The 16,823-nt window shown below is 46.7% G+C and overlaps 3 protein-coding genes across 19 annotated transcripts in view; 2 read left to right on the top strand and 1 right to left on the bottom strand.

The window, feature by feature from the left end:
• PTK2 (protein tyrosine kinase 2) overlaps positions 1-5,260 on the top strand; it is a 190,131-nt gene extending 184,871 nt beyond the window's left edge. For 11 of the 16 annotated variants that reach the window (XM_041420831.1, XM_041420829.1, XM_041420830.1 and 8 more), the window contains 4 exons: positions 1,214-1,222; positions 2,466-2,621; positions 3,087-3,167; positions 4,009-5,260. In XM_041420831.1, the coding sequence (XP_041276765.1) occupies positions 1,214-1,222; positions 2,466-2,621; positions 3,087-3,167; positions 4,009-4,218 (456 nt within the window). In that variant the 3' untranslated portion in view covers positions 4,219-5,260. The remainder of the gene's footprint in view (positions 1-1,213; positions 1,223-2,465; positions 2,622-3,086; positions 3,168-4,008) is intronic. The other 5 variants (XM_041420828.1, XM_041420826.1, XM_041420823.1 and 2 more) reach the window with 1 other exon arrangement.
• An 814-nt stretch (positions 5,261-6,074) lies between these two features.
• On the bottom strand, positions 6,075-7,370 carry RPLP1 (ribosomal protein lateral stalk subunit P1). Its single transcript, XM_041420804.1, has 4 exons — positions 7,177-7,370; positions 7,008-7,082; positions 6,785-6,902; positions 6,075-6,195 (listed from the first exon to the last, which is right to left on the bottom strand). Exons 1-4 carry the CDS (start codon positions 7,246-7,248, stop codon positions 6,116-6,118), a joined length of 345 nt encoding a protein of 114 aa, XP_041276738.1. The 5' UTR covers positions 7,249-7,370; the 3' UTR covers positions 6,075-6,115.
• Positions 7,371-16,062: 8,692 nt separating this feature from the next.
• AGO2 (argonaute RISC catalytic component 2) overlaps positions 16,063-16,823 on the top strand; it is a 54,063-nt gene continuing 53,302 nt past the window's right edge. For both annotated transcript variants that reach the window (XM_041420801.1, XM_041420800.1), the window contains exon 1: positions 16,063-16,239. In XM_041420801.1, coding sequence (XP_041276735.1) covers positions 16,209-16,239 — 31 coding nt within the window. In that variant the 5' untranslated portion in view covers positions 16,063-16,208. The remainder of the gene's footprint in view (positions 16,240-16,823) is intronic.

Here is a 16,823-nt window from a genome sequence, read left to right as displayed (position 1 = left end):
AAAGCAGTAACAGATGTGTTACTAAACTCGGCTTCTCTAAAATTTCCTTTCTAAATGCTGATGCTGGAACATGAAAAAATGTTTTTGAAATACAGACTTCTGACAACAAACAAACCTGAGCAGTCAGAGACATCAGTAGTGACAAGTGAACAGGATTTGTGTACTAAATAGCTCTTTGAGTAGGAAAGAAGGGCTGATTTTGTTTTTTTCTGTCAAAATTTTCTTGGAATTGGATTGTTTTATACCCCTTCAAGAAAAATAGCCCATTACTTTTTGGCATAGCTTTGTTAATGGTTGCAGTCCTAAACTGAAGATGCTTCTAGGGTTCATTTCAGACTCCTTTTTCGGTACACCCAGTTCAGAGTCCCTTTTCAGGGAGAGCTCAGATGAAGAGGATTGGAATTTGCTGCCCTTGGGAGCCTTCAGGGCAGTCTCCAGAGAGCTCCTGGGTGAGGCAGAGTCAGCCAGTTCCACAAAGAAACTCAAAATTCTGCAGAATAGTGGTGTTGATATTGGGGATAAATAAAGAGAAACCAAGGACTAAGAAATACGATGTCCATAGTCTTAAAAGGTTTGGGTCTGGAGTTCTAAGGGTTGGGAATCATCTGGAATGGGTTCTTGGTAGTTCCTGGCCATGGGATGAGTTCTTGTGAACAAGTCCTGCACAGTTAAATGGCCATGTGTTTCCCATCATGACTTACCTAAACAAAAAGTTTCAGAAAGATGAATACAAAATTTTCTTAAACGCATCAAGTCCTGGACTGTTTGTGCAGAGGGACCAGCAGCTCTGCTCTGTCCCTGTTTGTCCAGCGTTCCCAGGACAGGTTTCCCAGGCCCTTGCTCCACTCACCACTCTGCTGCTCGCCAGACTGGCTTGCTCCTGTCCAGCTTTGCATGATCTCCTGCCCGTGTGTTGAGTCAGGAGGAAGCATGGGGTGCATGGCAAAGCCTTCCACTGCCCACAGGGGTGCACGGCAGCTGTTCTGTCACACAGGGCCCAGAGCTAACACGAGTGGCTGCCGGTTCTGGTGAGGATGTGTTTTCTTTGCAGGCTTTTTAACTGGTCTCTGATTGCTACACATGTTTTGGGTTTGTTTGGTTTTTTTGGTTTTTTTTTTTTTTTTCCTGCTGAGTTTTATTAATATTGTTTTTCTTTTTTTCCCTTCTTTTGGTAAATTTCTTTAACCTCCCCCCACATTCTGCTCAACCATAGCCATGGAGGGTAAGCAGTGCGTGAGCGTGTGTGTACGTGCCCTATTCCAAAATGTCTTTGCATGTGACTTTGCCAAAAGACTGTTTTAACTTCTTGATTGCTGAAACTGATTCGAATCACAGCCTTTCCCTGCTGATTGAGGCAATTACAGTGTTCTTTTTCCTAAGGTATTTTCTGATCAATGTACTAGATTGAATCTCTGTAATAGCTGTTGGTGTCCACTTAATGAAATGCTACAAAATGGAATCACCGTGTACTGAATCCTGCACTCCTTCCTTAGAGAAAGTCTCATCAAAGCATTCCATAGTTTCCTCAGGGCAGTGGTTCAGGGGCTTGCAGTGAAACATTTCTGGAGCTGGGAGCAGGCCTGAGAGCCAGCAGTAACCCAGTGTAGGGAGCCTGAAGCATCATGAACCATCTCAGATCCAGGAGGAAATCAGGAATTTTTAAACTTTCTGTTCACATTGAGTTGTTGCTTGGGCATCCCGTTGTAGGGAATAGCTGCAGGAAGCTGGGATGCTTGGTAGTTTTACAGTTCCGAGATACTGAGGACCTTACAAAGTATGTTGGCAAAGTTTCTTTCATTTCAGACCTGGGATTAATTCAGTCTGTCTTGGATTGAACTCCAGACATATCTGACTTGTTGGAAGTTTTACTTGAGTAAAGACCACATGAGTTACAAGTTTTTTTGTGATCTCTTGGAAATCAACTGTCTAAAAGCATTCCATGTTTCCCTGGTGACACCATTTTTGTTAACCTGCTGTTAGATTTTTGCTAACAAAAGAATGATGTCATAGAATCATGGAATAGTTTGGCTTGGAAGGATGATCTCATTCCAGTTCTCTCTTTAATATATCAGTATGTTACTGTGTGCTCTGACATTATTTTGGAGCACAAAAAGCCCTTCTGGAACGGGGACCTGTTGCCCTCACAGTGGAATTTGAACCACTGAGACATGTTAAGTACTCAGTACTCTCATGCTTCAAATTATTTCCTTCCCTATTGACTGTTACACTGGAATTTCTTCAGGGAAACCCTGGTAAAAGTTGCCCAGTGTCATTTCAGAGATCAGGTTCAGTCAGAAGAACTAAAAGAAACTTCCTTCAGTCCCAGCGTGCTCGGCCAGCTCAGGGCAGCAGCGGGGCCGGGCAGGGCTGTGGGAACTCGGGGAGCCGGAGCCCTTCCCGGCTGGGAAGCGGCCGAGCCCCATCTGCTGGGGACGGCAGGTCCAGCAGCCCCTCTCTGCTTGCAGATTCAGCCGCAGGAGATCAGCCCTCCTCCCACGGCCAACCTGGACCGCTCCAATGACAAAGTCTACGAGAACGTCACGGGGCTGGTGAAGGCGGTGATAGAAATGTCCAGTAAAATCCAGCCGGCCCCGCCCGAGGAGTACGTGCCCATGGTGAAGGTACGGGGACAATGCCTAAAGTCAGGGTGCATTTCTACCCTGAATGAGGTCTTCAAGTGATGTAGGAGAAATTTTCTGGAAAGCTAGAAATAGAAAAGCTGTTTGTGTTCATGGGGTGGGTGACTTGTGGTCAGATGTTGGAACTTTGGATTCCATGCCCAGTATTGTGGACAGCACTGCTTCATGGCCAGCTTGCCTGTGCTTGTCCAGGGTCCTGAGTAGTGTGCTGTCTTCTCCACATTTTCACTTTTTATGAGAAAAACTTGTTCTTAAGCCTTTGGCATGTTGTTTTGATGGTGATAGACATGATTGCAGGTGGGATTTTGAAGTGCCTTAGGCACGTTCCAACTCTCTCCTTATCCAGATGAGCAATTAAATGTATCCACTGCCTCTTGCACTCCTAAAATTCTCTCACTCATTTCTTCCAGGTCTTTGAAGTTTGTTTCTTTAATCTCTTTTTCTTAGGAGGTTGGTTTGGCACTAAGAACTTTACTGGCAACAGTAGATGAGACCCTCCCAGTGCTCCCTGCAAGCACCCACAGAGAGGTAAGTGGAGCTTTGCTTACCTGGTGCTCAGCCACTGCCTTCCCAGTCAGCCTCAGCCCATTGGGACAGGTTTTGGTGCTCCCTTCTTGGCACAGGCACACCTTTTGGCTCCCTGAGCAGTCTGAACTCCTGGGTTATAATTCTGCATTAAATGAATTTCATTAAAATTGCTGCATGAATTTAGGCTTGGTATTAGTGAGGATTCTTAAACTGGATATAGGTGTCACCCATAGGAAGGTGACATAAACCCCAGTATTCCATAGCAGGGAATCAGTTGAGGGTTAATTCTTAGTGCAGATGCCACCTGTCATTTGCTTGCACACCAGGTCATTGAAGAGGTAATTGAGCAGAGCTTGGTACACCTGGAAGGCTGTCTGTAGTTCTGGATGAGGAGTGACTGAGAGCTTTCAATGAAGTTCATAATTAAAACAGTTTTCCTCCAAAACCTTGAATGAGTGTGGTACAATAGTTCTGTAAGTGCCATCTCAGAGGTTCATGCTGACTTAGCATGTGTGTGCTTAAGTAATCTCTATCTGCCTTCTTGTTTCATTTTTTAGAACTGCTTCTATGCTTTGGAGCTGCTTCAGTTATAAAAAGAGTAAAGCTAACAAGAACCTGAAAACCCATTACAGGCTGTTCATGCCAAGTTGTGGTTTAAAATCCACTACTTGGGTCTTGGTGCTGTTTAACAGTGGGTGGCTCAGCAGGTGCCAAATTCCATCTGCTGCTCCCTGGGGTGCCCTCAGAAACAGCCCAGCTCAAGCAGGGGCTGTGGCTCTGGGGCATTGCTGTGAGTGCAGTGTTTCAAACCCCCAGGGCTGACGGGGTTGTCTCGTTGCAGATTGAGATGGCACAGAAGCTGCTGAACTCGGACCTGGCCGAGCTCATCAACAAGATGAAGCTGGCCCAGCAGTACGTCATGACCAGCCTGCAGCAGGAGTACAAGAAGCAAATGCTGACGGCTGCTCACGCCCTGGCTGTGGATGCCAAAAACCTGCTGGATGTCATCGATCAAGCCAGACTGAAAATCAGCCAGTCCAGACCGCACTAAGCATGAGGGAGGAGCATCATCAGCCTCGGAGTTCTGCTTGCGACAGGATGTTCCTTCACCTTCCACCAGCAGTGAGGATTAACCCAGTGCAGTCCTGGCCTTCCAGCGCCTCTGGCTTCAGCAGACCTGACCGAGCCCTCGGGTTCTCTCATTGCAACAGTTTAACCAAGTCCCTCTGGTAGAGCCGAGCTGGGATTCAGGCAGGGCATTATCAGCAGATGAGGTTTGTACAGGAGCCCTCGGGCGCTCAGAGCTGGGGCACAGGGCAGGTCACTCCATCGCATGGGACACGCTTCGCACTGAGCTGCCACCATTGAGCTGCCACCGGGGCACGGTCTCGGAGCCAAAACTGTTGGAGCAGCAGATGGGAGAAAGATATTGTGAAGTGAAGAATTCGGGGAAACCTCAGGGCTGAGAATTCTTGCCCACAGTATATGAACTATCCAGACTGGAATTTTTTTTATTAGAACACTTACGTCGCAATATGCTAATCACGATTTACAGAGAAAGAATAAAAAGCTATATTTTCAAGACTTCAGTCATTTCAAGACAAACTAAAGCCCTCTTCATCTTCCTGCCTTTTACTTTTACGTGACTGTGTGAAGCATTTGTTTGGAAATAGCTGTAGGACACAACTGAACACTCGTCTTTTTCACCAGGATAACGTGCCAGTTCTTTTGTAGCAATGTTGTTTTCCTTGGAAGTGAAAATGCTGCTTTGTACCAGAGCAATTCAGAGCTGCATTTAGAGAAGATCTGTAACCATTCATGTCCCCCATTTTTATATAATTTATAAAGACAGATTAAAGCCATGATGACTATTTTAAACCCACTGTAGTTAACTAACCCATCCTTTTGTCTATCTTGCCTGGGAGGAGTTACAGTAGAGAATGTAATTAGATTTTCCTTGGTTTTCCAGTTATGCCATCTGTTCTGTTAAAATAAAAACCACACTCCCTTTTTGCTGTTGAGGGATATAAATTATTCTCAGGAAGAATATAATGAACTGTACAGTTACTTTGACCTATTAAAAAGGTGTTACCAGTGAAACTCTGACTCTTTATTTCATGTGTGTGCACTGCAAAAGAATTCTTCCCTGGGTACTTTTGTCTTCTTAAATATAAATGAGTTGATAATACAAATACCATCCTATCATAAAGTTGTTATAGAAATGTAAAAGGTGGGACAGTGCAGAGTCCATCAGTGTTTGTGGAACAATCCCACTCTGCATCTTTGGGACACCCTCTTCTACACCTGGAATTCTTCAATGCCTCAAATGTTTTGGAATACCCACTTGGAACACAGCCCTTACCTTGTTCAACTGCTCTGGAAAAGTCCTGTTCAGAAGTTATTTATGAAATTCGTGCCTTTTAAGGAGCTCTTTTCCAGTGCAGTGTTACATCACCCCCACATCAGTTTTCTGGCCAGGTAAATACGTGATGTGCCTTACACAACCTCAGCCCTTCACCTGAGAACTGCAGCCTTTTGCCCCTGTGAAAAACCTCTGGTGTTGCTGTGCCAGCCCCCCCTGCACAGGTGCCATGGGAGCTGCACTGCTGCTGTAACCAGAGGTGTCACAGCACCAGAGGCTGCAGCAGCAGCCCAGCCTCAGCCCTTCTGGACCCCTTGCTGCAGCCCCAGGCTGTCACCACACCCCCTGCTCACTGGGATTTCATTCCTTCCTCTGTCCAGAGGCTCTGGGTGCCTTTTAGAGCTTTAACTGTTCTTGTGAAACACCCAAAAACTGACAGGGGAAGTCGTAAAGCCCCAGCTGAGCACTCATGACAGCAGTTTCAGGAGCTGCAGGTAACTTGGTCATCCTCCACCCTTCACAAACATCCACCTGAGAGACACAAGTACAAGCACATGTTCTTTATTACAGGCTGGTACAAAACTAATTAGTCAAAAAGACCAAAGCCCATATCATCATCGGATTCCTCTGATTCTTCCTTCTTTTCCTCTTCTTTCTTCTCTTCAGCTGGAAAAGAAATGACACAGGATTTACCAATTTACCAGCTCATAGAAGTCAAGTTGTCACAAAAGGTGTCACATGCAATGACTAACATCAAGCATGAGTCCCTGAGCAGTCCTAACAACCTAAGCCAGCAGCCCAAGAATAGTGTTTGTACTATTAGCAAAGCGGTTTTGTGACTTCAGAATTCATTTCTATCAAACCCGAAAAACTTTACGAGGAGATGCTGATGCTCTGTATGATCCTGATGACACACAGGAAAAGCAGTTTTAATTCTGAGGGAACACTGCTCCTGCACACTGACTTAATGTGCAACGCCAGCCTTTCTCAAGGGGAGGGCGTGCTTTGCTCAGGAACACTCACACACACTGCACGGCAGCAACCACATGCAAACAGCTCCTGAAACCTGGGCTTGCAAAGCTGCGGCTGCCCCATCCCTGGAAGTGCTGGATGGGGCTCTGAACAGCCCAGTCTGGAGCACGGTGTCCCTGCCCACGGCAGGAGATTGGAAAGAGAAGGCTTTAAAACCCTCCCGACTCAAGTCATTCCACGGATCCACGTTCCCGCGCCTCGCTCGGACACGGCCGCCACTTACCGGGGGCGGCTCCGCCGGCGGGCGCGGCGCCACCCGCGGGAGCGGCGGCAGCCGGAGCCCCTCCACCGCCCGCTCCCACGTTACAGATCAGGCTCCCGATGTCAATGTTCGCCAGCGCCTGCGGAGAACGACAAGCGGCAGCGAAGCCTCGTTAACACGGGCGGAGGTGCGCTGGGGAGCCCCACACGCCGCCCCTGCCCGGCCCGCGGCCCCTCTCGCGCACCTTGGCGAAAAGCCCCGGCCAGAAAGGCTCCACGTTCACTCCGGCTGCCTTGATGAGCGCGTTGATCTTGTCCTCCTGCAACGAAACAGCGGCGCTCAGAGCCCGCCCGGCGCGGCCCCTCAGGCGGCCATGCCGCGCGGCCGCCGCCATCTTGTGCGGCCGCACTCACCGTCACGGTGACCTCGTCGTCGTGCAGGATGAGGGCGGAGTAGATGCAGGCGAGCTCGGAGACGGAGGCCATGGCGGGGCGCGGTGCTGGTCGCCGGGTGGTTCGGCCTTAGCTTCGTACGAAGGACTCAGCACCTTGGGCCGCCGCGGAGCGAAAGGGGCCGGGCACCGTGGCGCGGATTTATAAGGCGGTGCGCGTCACGTCACTCGTGACGTCACCCCGTGACCCACCGCGCATGGCAGGTGCCGCGCGCCCTTCCTCCGTGTTTCCTGCGCCGTCCCTCACGGCCCTCACGGGGAATAATTCACCCCTAAAACGGAGAGCATTGCTGGGCGCCGGGTCCGGCCCTCCCCCGGCCCTGCCAGCCCCAGCCGTGCCCCCGAGTGCCACATCCCCACGGCTTTTGTATCCCTGCAGGGATGCGGACTCCACCGCTGCCTTGTGTGAGGCCGTTTTTCCAGGATCCGACCTAAACCTCCCTGGCGCACTTTGAGGGACTCAAGCCCTCCTCCCCCACAACCACTTCAGATATCACTGCCTCGCTAAAACATTCCATTTTCTGTATTTAAAAAGCAGAAAAGGTGCAGAATAAGCCCTTGGTAGGAATTGTGTATTGTGATTTTTTCCACCCGAACATGAGTAAGAAGTTCTTTGCTATGCAGTGACCAAGCACTGAACAGATTGGCCAGGGAGGGTGTGGAGTGCCCCTCTGAAATACCAAGCTGTGTTTCGTGTCAGGTACATGCAGGCAATGTGTGTATTTATGTCTGTAATATGTGTGGAAACCGACCATGGGACAGTTATAAAGAGGAATTCTAATAAATAACTGAGAAAGTAAAGCATGGAAGAAGGCCTTTGAACCTGTCCTTTGTTTGCAATTAACCTTTATAAGTCTTAAGTTGATTTACAGTTGAATTAAAGCTTTAAGGATGTTGCTGTTTGACAGGAACTTTCTGCTTGTAGCTAAACCTTAAAAAGTTTTGCAATAATAACCTTTTGAAGTATAATTTTAGAATATTGCTTGTAGTAAGGACCTCTGAATCTATAGCTTTAGAATATATAGAAAGGAAACATGCTTATCTCGACACCTTAACAAAACAGTGAAAAGCAGCTTGAGAAAGGAAGATGAACGTCAACTCAAGGATTGATAGTTTCGACCAAGGGAAGCTGGACATCACTGTTATGAGATTTATAGTCCTTGCAATTAAAAGGTGGACCCACATCTGGAATCTGGACCTCACCAGCTGGGAGGGTTCTTTCTTCTTTCGGAAGCCAGACACCACCATCTGGGGATACTCCTTTCTGGGATACATCCTGAGAAAAACTAAATCACAATAGTGTATAGAATTGTGGCGTAAAAGTTGGGAATACAAACTGCTGAGAAAGCTTATGAGTACCCCTGTAAATATCTGTAAGCCTCAACTATCAGTGTGCAGTTGGAGGGAAAACTTCCCCCAGTGTACCCAGCGCTGTATTGCTCATACTTTATCATATTAATTTATAAATTGATTGCTGCTTGAATATTGGCCTAGTCAAGCTTCTCATTTATAACACCTCCCTGGAGATATTCCAGCACTGTCTGCACACAGTCCTGTGCCTGTGCTCTGGGATGGCCCTGCTGGAGCAGGGAGGTGGCACCAGGTGACCCCGCTGTGGTCCCTTCCAGCCTCACCTGTTCTGTGGTTCTGGGATTCTGATGAGCCTGAGCAAATTCCAGAGTTTTGCTCCAAAGCATCATCGGATTGTGAAAAAAGAATGTTCTCTGGGTTTTTGTCTTCTTGACAGATATGCATCTGATGAGCCTCACCTCGGTGGCTGGGCAGAGCATGGAAGGGATTTCCTAGAAGCTGTGCTGTGCACTCCTGGAGGACAGGGAGGTGATTTGGGACAGCCACAGCTCCATCAAGCTCAAGTCCTGCTTGATCAACCTTCTATGATGGAGTGGCCACATGGAGTGGAAAAGGGAAGGTCTATGGATGTCACCTGTCTGGGCTTCTATAAAGCCTTCAACACAGTCCCACACAAATCCTTCTGTCTAATTGGAGAGAGATGGATTTTATGGATGGGCAGTTTGGTGGATAAGGAATTGGGTGGATGGTCACATCCACAGTGCTGGATTGACTCAGTGTCCAGGTGGAGATCAGTGATGTGTCCCTCAGGTCTGTTTGGCACCATTGTGATTTAAAGTCTTCATCAAAGACACAAACAGGGGGATCAGGTGCACCCTCAGCAGATTTGCAGGTAAATCCAAGCTGGGTGCTGTGGCTGACATGTCTGAGGGATGGGATTCCATCCAGGCTCTGAACAACCTGATCCAGGTGAAGATATTCCTGTGCACTGCAGTGGGGCTGGGCTATCTCACCTTCAAAGGTCCCTTCCAACCCAAACCAAATAAGATAAACTAATTAAGCTTAAACAAACTTATTCAAAAATTTGCAAAAAGCTTGAAATTTTAGAATCCTAAAATGACAGCTTTGTATTACCAGCAAAGTGTATCCAACAGCTTGCTTTTGTAGTGCTCCTTTATAGAAATCTCAGGATTTATTAGACCATTACAAGTGAAAACTGCGATAGGCAAGAGGGACTTTACCTCTTGCAACTGTCCTTTCCTAAGGATCAGAAACAACTGAAAATTTCACTAAACAAAGATCTAACACTACTCACTGCTGGAGATAATAAATGCACAGTGATGCATTAATTAGTGGGTGTTCATCCCTGTTAGTGGGGTCAACAGCTCTGAATTTAAGCATTTACTTAAACTTCCTATCCAAGGCACAGGACAATTGTCTACATTTTTATACCTAACTCAAAGCAGCAAATAAATGCACCTTTCCAGTGGGATTGAATATCCAGGAACCTCTGCCATTGCTGGGTGCTTGAGGACGGGATTTCACAGGGACTTGTGTGAGCCTGCCTTGTCTGTCCCTCACTCCAGGGCTGCCAAGGTTTCCTGTGCAAAAGCCCTCAGAGCTGTCCCAGTGGTCCATGAGATGATGATCTGACTGAAAAGTAGCAGCAGAGAAATAAGATTCCTTTTCAATCAAATAAACTTGCAAAAGTTGCTGGCCTGGGAGATGAGCACTGGAAGTGTGCAAGCAGTCAACAAAATTATATGTTTAATAAGACATGGTTTTGTAACAGTTCTGATATAACAGTCCTTAAGCTAAAAGTTATTAGAAATGCTGATGGGTTGTTAAAAAATAAAATATGAAGACCTAAAATTTAAATGTGACATTCACATAAGCTTAGGCTTTGGTTGGCAAAGATGTTAATTAAATGAGATTTGCCTGCATCCTTGCTTCATGGCTGTCTTGCTGCATCTATTGAGTGACACTGATAAAGCTGCTCTCTGGGAGCCCAGAAAAAAGTTCTGATGAAAACAAAACACTGTGTAAAAGAAAGCAAAAAACCAAAAGAAACCCCAGTTTTGTTGCTTCCTAAAGCTTTTGGAAGCTAAGGTATGTGATCAGGATTGATGGTTAATAAAGCTTAATTAATAAAGCTGGTAAATAAAGCAGACCAAGAAAGAATCCAGAAATTTGCAGTGGAAAATTTTCACCTCTGATCCTGTAAGTGTATGTACTTTTAGTGTCTGACACATCACCATCCTTTTGGAGCAGAAGTCTGTTCTGGATGAATTTACAGCAAATAGATGGAGGCTTAAAAAAACCCAACAAACCCCCTTACATTCTTCTGTGTATTCTGCTATTCCAGGGTTGTGAGTTATTCCCAGGCTGGTGAGGTTTAGGATGATGATACAGCTGTGTGCTAGCAAGCTGTTGCACACAGGGCTGTCTTCATGATAAACAAAACAAGTAACATGGCTGTGAAACTTCCCTGAGGTGGATATTTGACACTTGGAGGATGGATGGTGAAGAGCAGTGGCAGAGCTCTGGCTGGATGTGCCTGTGCATTGCCAAGGAAGATGAAAACATCAGCAGGATCTGTCATTATCATACACAAAGCACTCAGCCCTTAGCACCTCACCCTGAATTAGCTGTGTGAACACTACAGAGCTGGTGCTGAGAGTTAGAACATGACCAAGGCCACTGGTGGTCATCAAAGTGGTCAGACTCAAGAGGACTTTACCAAGGAGACTTGAAGTTGATAGTTCCTTTCTCTTTCGTTGTCCTTGCTTTACTAGTTGCTGCTTTTAACCTTCCTGAGGTGATTCTTCTCTCCTTAAGCCACCTCTCTCCAGCTCTCAAGGCTGCAGTTTCTCAGTGACCAAAGGCCAGCAGGACCAGGGTAGTGATTGTCCCCCTGTGCTCAGCACTGGTGAGGCCACACTCGGGTCCTGTGCTCAGATTTGGGTTCTTTACTGCAAGAAGGACATTGGAGCCTGAGTGAAGAAAAGGAACAAAGCTGGGGAGGGAAGGAGCTGCCTGAGAGGAGGCTGAAGCCAGGTGGGGGTTGGTCTCTTCTTCCAGGTAATAATGGTAGGATAAGAGGAAATGACCTCAAGTTCTGCTCAGGGAACTTTAGATTCACTATTAAGAAAAATTTCTGCATGGAAAGGATGGTCAAGCATTGGAACAGGCTGCCCAGGGAAGGGATTGAGCCAACAGCCTTGGAGTTATTTAAAAGACATCTAGATGTGGCACTTAGGGACATGCTTTTTTCTTGATGAACAGTCTCAGGTACAGTATTTACTTGTTTTATCTTCTTTTTGGAAAGTCCTTTTGTTCCTAGGGTGTTTTTTTTTTCCTTGTAACAATATGATTACAATGAAGAACAAAACTCTGGTACTTCTTGAAACTGTAACAAACAACCAGTGTGTGTGTAACACATCCCCAATAGGTGGTGCTGCATCTTTTCCATCAAGTTGAATTGTTACATTGTTGGCCCCGATCACCTGGAAGAACTGTCTTTTTGAGTGAACTGAAGTTAGTAATCTAATTATAATTAGTTGTTTTGTTTTGTTCTGTTTTTAAATAAATTATTATTGCAATTCATCTGACAGAAAAAAATCAAATGCAGCTTTGTAGCTTGGTAGTTGGGACAGTTATTGGATTATAGAAATGCAAAAATCATGCTTTGGTCCCTCCACCATGGATTAATTGTGGTTAAATATTTCATTGTTAAAATAACAAACAATTCCTGAGCAGGGGACCAGAACCCTCAAAGTCTATGCAAAATGTGAATACTTTAGGGCATAGAGCCATGGACTTCTTCAGTTTGGTTCTGATTTTAAATTCTTATATAAAACAGAATGCAGAATATGTGACAGGTCTAATGCATGTACTTCAGGATAACATCTTAAAAGTTAGGCCAGTTGAGAAGTGGCAAATATAAGCCTAAATCCCCTCCAAGTCAAGAATAAAACTTACATCTTCCAGCTCTGAGTGAAAATTTTTGCTACAGTATCATTGTAAGCAATGACTGTCAGGCATTTATAGACTCTGGGGTTTTAAAATTAATTCCATTTAAAATGGGAATGGTTGTTACTTAGGGAGATCAAGGTATGTTTTCTCATCAAAAGAAAAGCTGTATCATTTGTCACTGGCCTATATGTAAATAAAATACTTTCTCTAGATTGCTGCTGCTGCTATAAATGATTTTTAAATCATTTATAGCAGCAGCAGCTCCTAAATACCATCTTTACTTCCAGAATTATTAGAACATGCTTTTTTCCAAAACTAATAATATCTTCTGTGACAGATATCAGTTCTAGGAAATGTCATCTTGAAGTCCAGTTAAGACAGGTCTTGTGCCCAACAGTTACTAATTTTTTTTTCTTTAGAAAAACCTAATTTTAAGTGTTTAAGCAGCTGTTCTTATACTACTGTATAATTGTTAATACTGCATATAAAGACCATGCTTAAAAGAATGCTGTTACAGAGCTTTCAAACCTCTCTTTCAGAACAAACCTTTTCAAAAACTGAAGCCTTTTTTGGGTGAAATGGCCCAGTAAGACATAATTAGGTTTCGCTGTGCTCCAAAACAGCAGTTGTGAGTGACAGAAAACATTGGGAATAAAGCAAGTGACATGGCCCAAAATGAGTGTGTGAACAGAGGTAGAAGAGAGCTGGAACTCTTTTTCCTCAGCTGCACAGAAATGCTGCTGGAAGGGCTCAGTACCATGAAAATATACCTGAGGAACAGCAGCACTTCCACATGGGAAAACTGTGTTCAAATAAAACTAATTTATTATTTATCTGACTGTGAAGTTCTACAGTCTTGTATAAACAGTGACAAATGCTTTTGCTTATTGAGTGCTAAATCCAGAGAAATCAGCTTTAAATCAGTAAAAGAATGTTACAGTCTAGGATGTTCAAGGCATTAATTGCCATTTTCAGGATCTCTGTTTTTCAGGGAACTTCTGAAGTCAATTGCAGAGGATCCTGTGGAGCCAGAAAGAAGTGTGGGATGAGTGTTTAGTATTTTGTAAAACCTCCCCTTATATTTCACCTGTCTTGTGATGCTTGTTAGCTTATTATTTTCAAACTGCTACCACAATACCGTAGTGACTTGGAGCTTCAGCCTAAGTCAGTGCTGATAGCCAGGGTGACCAAATTAGTCCTGTGAACATTTCCAGAAAGTTGTCAGTGTATTTTATGCCCTTTTCTTTCTTAAATGCAGGTCTAACAGGCACAATAGTATGTCTAATCCTAGAGAAAGTTATATTCCTAATCAGGTTGAAGAGATTGGTTTAAATACAGCATCAAAAAATTAGATGTCGATACAGAAACTGCATGTTTTTCTCCTGCCACCTCAGCAGAAAGGCCAAATGTGCCTCAGATAATTCTCTTCTGGTTCTTGTTTTGGGGGATTTTTCCCCATCCACCCTCATTTTCAGCCTCTAGTAAGGTTATATACCAGAAATTATTGGTGGTTGTGAAAAAATGTTACCCATCCCCTCATAGGGTGGAAAATAGCAACCCCTTTGCCAGCTCCTTTGTTTATCTTTTTGCTAGAGCTGCTTGGCTTTACTTTAAAACTAAAGTTGACCCATAATTTTGTCCTTTATTTGTTTACACTTACGGGTAAATCTTTACTTTCCAGCAATTTGAGAAGCCTGGAATGAAGACAAATCCAAAATCACTCCAGTGGAAACTCTAGTGGTGACAATGGTTTCAGGAACAGTTCACTTGAAGTGAAAGCTGAGCGTTTAATAGCAGCCCTCAAATATCTGCAAGTATGACCCAAAGGGGAGAGTAAATACTTTGGAACAGTGAGATGCTTCTGTATCACTTGAGACATGAACTGATGAAGAAGGATATTAATTGGCTTGATGAACACTGCAAGCTTGTATGTTTGTCTTCCTCTTTGGCAGATAATACTTGGTGAAGGAATTCAGCTGACTTTGATGGGGCTTGACTGTTCTGGGTTAAAAACTGCATGAATTTTTTAAAGGCTTCCACAACAACATGGAGGAGATGATTGAAAGTATAGATCATGGCTGTGCTGGAACTCTGTAGGTAACTCCAGTGGAAGTGAGCATTATCATTTTCCTTTTTGCCTCCTTAATAAGTTTATTTTTCCTACTTTCTTGTGAAAGGAAGAGGTACTAATTAGGTGACTACAAAATAATGACAGTTCCTGCAGGAATTATCATCTCTGATGTGGAATCATAGAATTGTTTAAGTTGGAAAATACATGTAAGATCATCAAGTCCAACCATTAACCCAGCACTGCCAAGCCCATCACTAAGCCATGTCCCCACATGCCACATCCATGTCTTTTAAATTCCCCCAGGGATACCTCCAAGGTCTCATGACATCATACTGATCAGTTCTCTGCCTCTTTCATATCCTTTCTAGTTTGTTTTCCCTGGTCCATTGTCTGGTTGTACTAAACTTTACATGTGTACAGTACCAGACATTATCTGGTCGACAAGGACAATAAGGCAACCCCACCACAGCTGGGTTTCATAGATATGCCTAAAAGTGGATATGGGAATTCATGAGGTAACTGAGCTGAGGTTTTCAGAGCAACAGGAGAAATAAAGGAATATAAACAAACAAACAAATCCAAATTCAATTCAAGATCCAGCAGTATGTGTAATACTGGTATAATTCCAGCATACCTTTCAAACATGTAACAGGGAGAGGTAGTGGAGAGAGTGCTAGGGGCACAAAGTCATTTTCCAAGGTCTCACTGAAAGCCACAGGATGACAGAACATAGTCTTAAATTGCACCAGGGGAAGTTTAGGCTGGACATTAGGAGGAGTTTCTTCACAGCAAGGGTGATTAAACATCGGAATGGACTGCCCAGGGTGGTGGTGGAGTCACCATCCCTGGAGGTGTTTAAAGATAAAGACTGGACATGGCACTCCGTGCTTTGCTCCGGTTGACGTGGTGATGATGCCCGGTCATAGGCTGGACTCGGTGATCTCCGAGGACTTTTCCAACCTGGCTGATTCTGTGACTCCGCGGGCAGAGCTCAGGCGGGGGCTGCAGGCTGGGAACGGGGGCTGCAGCAGGAACGGGGCTACAGGGAGAGAACGGGGGCTGCAGGGAGAGAACGGGGGCTGCAGGGAGAGAACGGGGACTGCAGGGAGAGAACGGGGCTGCTGGCAGGGAGCGGGGACGGCTGGCAGGGAGCGGGGCTGGGGCAGAGCTCAGGCGGGGGCTGCAGGCAGGGAGCGGGGGCTGCAGGCGGGAGCGGGGGCTGCAGGCTGGGAACAGGGCTGCAGGAGGGAACGGGGCCCCTCGGCTCGGCAGCGCTGCAGATCCCCGTCCCGCTGCCGCGGCCGCTTCCCGCCCGCCCGGCCGGAGGGCGGAGCGCCCCTTCCCCGTGACCCCGCGGCTCCTCCTCCTCCCCTCCCCGCTCCTCAGTGCCGACGAGTAACCTGGATTCCCGGCCCTCCTCCTCCTCCCTCTTTTTTTTTTTTTTTTTTTTTTTTTTTTTTTTTTTTTTTTTTTTCTCCTTCCCCTCCTCTCCCCTTTTCTTTTCCTTCCCCCTCCCCTTTCCTTCCTCCTCCTCCTCCTCCCCTTCCCCCGACAGCGTAGCCGGGGCTCGGGCTCGCTCCCTCCCCCGTGCCCTCCCCTAGAGCTGCCGCCGCCTCCGCCGCCGCACACACGGAGACATGTACCCGGGAGCCCCCTCCGCCGGACCCGGTGAGCTTTCGCCCGGGTTTGTTTCCCTCCTCCTCTCCCCCCGGAGCGGCTTTGCCAGTCCGTGTCCGTGGGGAGCCCCGGGAGCTACTCTTCCCCCCCGGCTCGGGCCTGGCTGGAGCGGCGGCCGCGCTGGCCGGGGGAGGAAGGAGGGTCAGGGCGCCGCCGCCACCTCGGGCAGGGCCGCGTGTCCGGAGGCCCCTCTGAGGGGAGGGTCGCCTTCCCTGCCCCGCTCCCCCCTCCCTCTGCCGAGCCCTGAGGCCGGCGCAGCTCCCGCTGCGGACCGGGGTCTCCATTTCCTCTCTCCCGGCTCCATCCTGGGATTCCCGGCTGGCCGCGTGTTCCTCGGCGGCCGCGCCGCGATAGTTGCGCTGGGGAGGTGCGGGGGAAGCGCCCGCATGTCGGGAGCGCCGGGAGAGCTGAGGGGCAGCGTTGGGCGTCCTCAGGCTCGCTCTGTGGTGGGAGCAAAGGAAAGGCGGACGTGCAAAGAAGGGTTAGCAACTCCTCTAGGGACGTTTAGTATCACTTGGGAGAAATACAGGTTAATACTGTGCGCGTTTGTGTAGTTCATATGAAACAATGTTCTC

Source organism: Onychostruthus taczanowskii, unplaced genomic scaffold, assembly GCF_017590055.1.
Source record: "Onychostruthus taczanowskii isolate IOZ18803 unplaced genomic scaffold, ASM1759005v1 scaffold66, whole genome shotgun sequence".
In the NCBI taxonomy this organism is placed as follows: domain Eukaryota; kingdom Metazoa; phylum Chordata; class Aves; order Passeriformes; family Passeridae; genus Onychostruthus; species Onychostruthus taczanowskii.
The sequence above is the reverse complement of the archived record's forward strand: the minus strand, read 5'-3'. Positions and strand labels throughout refer to the sequence as shown.

Bases quoted from the DNA above. Each gene is read 5' to 3' on its own strand.
- RPLP1 (XM_041420804.1), bottom strand. From the start codon at position 7,248: ATGGCCTCCGTCTCCGAGCTCGCCTGCATCTACTCCGCCCTCATCCTG. The intron at 7,083-7,176 runs GTGAGTGCGGCC...GTTTCGTTGCAG, and splicing joins ACGACGAGGTCACCGTGACG to GAGGACAAGATCAACGCGCT. The intron at 6,903-7,007 runs GTGCGCGAGAGG...CGTTCTCCGCAG, and splicing joins GGCCGGGGCTTTTCGCCAAG to GCGCTGGCGAACATTGACAT.